Source organism: Erigeron canadensis, chromosome 1 (genome assembly GCF_010389155.1).
Source record: "Erigeron canadensis isolate Cc75 chromosome 1, C_canadensis_v1, whole genome shotgun sequence".
Classification (NCBI taxonomy): Eukaryota; Viridiplantae; Streptophyta; class Magnoliopsida; order Asterales; family Asteraceae; genus Erigeron; species Erigeron canadensis.
This window is the reverse complement of record NC_057761.1, coordinates 6,323,700-6,329,006: the sequence shown is the minus strand read 5'-3', so window position 1 is coordinate 6,329,006 and position 5,307 is coordinate 6,323,700. Positions and strand designations below refer to the sequence as shown.

General features: G+C 36.3%; 1 protein-coding gene across 1 annotated transcript; it reads left to right on the top strand.

The window, feature by feature from the left end:
• The first annotated feature begins 3,687 nt into the window (after positions 1 to 3,687).
• Positions 3,688 to 5,307, top strand: LOC122586059 (60S ribosomal export protein NMD3-like). The gene has a single exon (XM_043758170.1). It carries the CDS (start codon positions 3,688 to 3,690, stop codon positions 5,224 to 5,226), a length of 1,539 nt encoding a protein of 512 aa, XP_043614105.1. The 3' UTR covers positions 5,227 to 5,307.

The window sequence follows — 5,307 nt, the reverse complement described above, 5'->3', positions numbered from 1 at the left end:
ATTTTCATGTGTACATTGTTGAAATTGAATGTTAAAAGTTGAAAAATCGATTTGCTTTATAATATGGTATAGACATACTCCATATATTTTAAGGTAAGAATATAGATGTGGATATATTTAGGAATAAAAGTTTTCAAAGTTATACTTTTTCTGTCTTCTAAATCTATATATTTTAATCACATTGAAAAGTTATACATTTTCAATATTAGAAAATACCTCTTCAGAGTTCATCCTTACCTTAACAATCTTAATTAACATTTACATTATATATATGGGATAAGTACTCGGAAATGCAGTTAACTAATGCTTAAAAGTTATTGTGTGCACGAACTTTAGGTCAGCTTTATTATATTCAGGAAACTTGTTCAATAGTCCTATAGCATGCAAAAATGACCGGGTCAAAAGTTAGTCGGTCACCACTTTCACGTTGACTGCTTACGTGACATGCACACAATAACTTTATGGGATTAGTTTATGCACACAATAACTTTTTGGAATTAGTTTATACACACAATTAAAAAAAAACAAATTATTTATTTTCAAACTCGTCAGAAACTGCAAATACTTGCCGAAAAACTTAAAAATCCGATTAAACCTTCGTTTCTTCGAATTAGACCACGAAATTGGCACCAAAATACTCAAAAATCAGCCGCGAACAAACCCTCGGCAAAAGTTAAACCAATTGAGACTCGCCGGATAATTCACCAACTCGCCGAAAAATTTAAAATCACCATAACTTTGTTGTTTCTTCGAGTTTCGGAAAACAATTTTGAGCAGTTTGGTGTTGGTTTCGAGTCGAAACTCGAATAAACAACAAAGTTATGGTGATTTTAATTTTTCCGGCGAGTTGGTGAATTTTCCGGCGAGTCTCAATCGGTTTAACTTTGGCTGAGGTTTTGTTCGCGACTGATTTTTGAGTATGTTGGTGCGAATTTCGTGGTCTAATTAGAAGAAACGAAGGTTTAATCGGATTTTTAAGTTTTCCGGCGAGTATTTACAGTTTCTGGCGAGTTTGAAAAAAAGATAATATGTTTTTTTTAATTGTATGCATAAACTAATCTCAAAAAGTTATTGTGTGCATGTCACGTAAGCACTCAACCGGTCAATGTGAAAGTAACCGGTCCCACATAGCCATAATCCCGTTTTATGTTCACAATAACCAAAACTTCAAGTTTCGTGAACACACAATAAAGCTGACCTAGAGTTCGTGCAAACAATACCTTTTGAACATTAGCTGACTGCATTTCTGGGCACTTATCGCTATATATATTTAGTCAACTGCCATGCACATCTTAATTATATATTAATTGATACTTTCATATGTGTTTTATCAAACTTTTCAATCCTACAATTATACTTTAACAACGGGATGAGTTATTACATGACAAATTCGAGAACATCGCATTATGTAGATTTACTCCTCTATATGGAGAAAACTAAAATGTGATTCATTATCTTAAAATGTACAACTTTTCGTTAAAAAAAAGGTTGGACAATAATTTGAAGATATTTGATAATTTCTTTCATCTATGTTTTTTTCGCTTATCAATATCATTGGAAATTGAAACTTAAACCCGGAAAACTAGACTAATAACGAAAACTTTCAATTCAATAAAATCCGACCAGAATAGTAAACATTATGTGAAGTAACCTATTTAAAGTAAGTATTGCACACCCAAAAAAGAATTCGTGAATCCCTCATTGACCAACACCACATTCACAAAAAATGTGTTGAGTAGTCTCTAGACCTTCCCCGCACAGTACACATCTCGGTTCTCCAAACCAACAGTTACGACTTTGCAGAGCCACCATGGTGGGGATCCTCTCCATCACTGCCCTCCAGACAAGTATATTACACCTTTTTGGAACCCACTTAACTCAATCGAAAACATACCTTTTACTATAATCTTTGTCACTAATAACCAATCCCTTCACTGCATGAACAGTCCCAAAGCCATTTGTCCTTCCTATCGTGTAACACCACCCCTTGTAGTAAACTGGACAGTTCTTTCCTCTCGCTTTGTTCAACAACCGAGCCGTTTTGGCCCATAATCCAAGTCCTTTAAAGCAGCCCGTTTCATTATTAAATTTTTTTGCAACAACGGCTTTCTTGTGCTTTTCTATACGAAACAACGTAGTAGGGAACCGATCCTTACGTTAAAATATGTAAATTGCAATTTTTCCGTTTTTGTTTTATTGTTTGAAGAAAGTAGAAACCTAAATGGACATTGTTATTGGGCTGACGTTATCCGTTACGAATTTGGGTCAGCCATGTTCCAAAGGCGGTGGCCCATTCTGTTCTATAAATATATATAATTCTTTTCTATCGTGAGGAAAACGTAAGAGGAGTTTTCTCATTCTTTCTGCCTTAATACAAACTACAAAGCGAACGTCTCGTCCTCTTAATATTAAATTAAATGCAGGTATCAGGTATGTATCTCGTCCTCTTAATTTCTTGATTAATATTTGTTTAAAATTCTATTAGATAGATTACCAGTTGTATTGATGCCATAATATATATTAGGACTGATTAGCAATTCAGTAGTTAAAAATCGAGGAGGTTTTCCTTATTCAAGTTACCTGGATAAGGCTAGTGTTTGATTCATATGTACACGGTTATGATTCACCCAAACTCCAAACAGGTAGTTGTACCGGTTTTGGAAACTCCATGGGAATGTTTCCGCTTACGAAATGCGTATGAATTGAAACGTTTCTTTGAAGTTTTCATACAGTTTCCAATTAATATTAGGGTTTTAATGGACTTTTTCTATTCCAAAACCGACTCCATCTTGCGATTGAACATATCCCCAAACCCAAACAGACTATGTTATATACAATTTGACCAACATTAGATTTTTTCTTCCAAAACCAATTATTAAACGTTAAACATTCGACGAGTGATCACTGATTATACATATATATTATACAACTATACATATACAATTATATATAATCTCTCAAATCTCAAGTCTCTTTCTATAAAAAATCTATATATCATGTATATGTATATTTTTTTATTGCCGTACCAGTATCTTGGATTTTTTAGTCTTGCCGTTTCCCGTTCCCATATCGTTCCTGCACCCCTTTGCCGTACCCGTTTCGGTGCTACATAGGTACACGGCCTAACCAGTGTAACCTGATGACCGCAACTGAACCTTTCCCTAGCCACCCCAAGTGATGTTTATCTAGGGTGGTTCGAACCTGACACCTCTTGTGATGACATCAGGATGCCCAACAACTAGCTGCCTTGATGGTTGTTCGTATATTCCACAAATAACCACCCATATTGTTATTACATGTGGCGGAGCCACAATTTGACATTAAAGGGGGCCGGATGCTTGATTATGAGGGGCTGATTGGAGATATCAACGTTGATTTAAGCTTTGGAATGAAAATTAATATAAGAAGTTGCCTTACTTAATTGGAGGGGACCGATAATCCTTTAGATTCATGTGAAATTTATACTAGTTTTGCCGCTGCCAAGTATTTTTTTGTTTGCTCCAGTTGTTGAAATAGATTTAGATATACGATGTTTGATTCATGCATTAGTCATTTCTCTTCTCGTTATCTTGATATATCAATTCGACATACTTTTTAGATTCAAGTATGATTACTCATAGTTTTGTGAATTTGTAACGTGAAAGACTAAACATATTCGTGTTTCTTTTTATTACTTGATTTGCAGCAATGGATGTAGAAGCAGGTATGTTTACGGTTCAGCAAACCATGGGAAGTGTTGCATGTTGCAAATGCGGCATCAGCATGACTCCAAATGCTGCCAACATGTGTGTCAGATGCCTTCGTTCCGAAGTACACATTACAGAAGATTTAGAAAAACAGGTGACCATTATTCACTGTCCTGAATGTGTTAGCTACTTGCAACCCCCAAGAACTTGGATCAAAGCACTACTAGAATCCAAACAGCTCTTGACTTTCTGTGTCAGACGCCTCAAGAATCTGAGTAAATTGAAGTTGATACATGCGGAGTTCATCTGGACTGAGCCTCATTCGAAAAGACTCAAAGTTAAGCTGCGAGTGCAAAAAGAAGTTCTAAATGGTGCGGTTCTTGAACAAGCTCATTTTGTTGAGTATGTCGTTGTTAATCAAATGTGTAACTCGTGTTCTCGAGGTCAAGCTAACCCTGATCAGTGGGTGGCTTCAGTACAGCTAAGACAACATGTATCTCACCGAAGAACTTTTTATTACTTGGAACAACTTATCCTAAAACATGACGCAGCGGTTCGAGCCATTGGGATTAAGCAAACGGATCAAGGGATTGATTTCTATTTTAACAGCCGTAGTCATGCTGTTAAATTTGTTGACTTTGTGGGAAAGGTTGCTCCAGTTAAGAGCCGTCATGACAAACGACTGGTGTCACATGACCAGCATAACAATATTTTCAACTATAAATACACTTTCTCTGTTGAAATTTGCCCTATTTGTCGTGAAGATCTGGTTTGTCTCCCTCCAAAACTAGTTAATAGTCTGGGAAATTTGGGCCCACTTGTGATATGCACAAAAGTAAGCAACAGTATTGCCTTAATAGACCCATCAAATCTAAGGCATTGTTATCTTGATGCTGAGCAATATTTTAGGGTGTCGTTTAAATCATTGCTTACCTCTAAGCGGCTTGTTGAGTATGTAGTTTTGGATGTTGACTTGCTTTGCTCTGAAGTCAATTTGGGTGGGTCTAAGTATGCTTTGGCTGAGGTTCAGGTGGCCCGTGTGTCAGATTTTGGCAAGAATGATACGATGTTCACTGTGAAGACACATTTAGGCCATCTTTTGAATGTGGGTGATTATGCTCTTGGTTATGATTTGTATTCTACTAACAATAATGATATGGAACTTGACAAGTACAAAGGTTTAGTCCTTCCAGAAGTGATTTTGGTAAAGAAAAGTTATGAGGAAACGAAACAAAAGAAGCGTGGCAAGCCTCGATCTTGGAAGTTGAAAACTCTTAATGTGGAGGTTGATTTGAGTTCTACAAGAGGCAGAGTTGATGAAGAAAAGATGAATGCAGAGTATGAAGATTTCTTGGAAGATTTAGAAGAGAACCCTGATATGAGATCTAACATATCACTATACAAGAATAAAGAGTACCGGCCATCAGAGATGGCATCTGTGATCGATGATGATGATACACCTGGTGTGCCTTTGGAGGAATTGCTTGGTGATCTTGAAATAAAGGATGAAGATCTTAAAGACAATGGCACGAGGGAGTAGCATTGTAGTTAGAAAAGCTTACGTAACTTTTTTAGCTTTAGAAAAGATTAATGGTTATGTGGCCTCCAAGGTTTTGTTCCA

Bases quoted from the DNA above. Each gene is read 5' to 3' on its own strand.
- LOC122586059 (XM_043758170.1), top strand. From the start codon at position 3,688: ATGGATGTAGAAGCAGGTATGTTTACGGTTCAGCAAACCATGGGAAGT.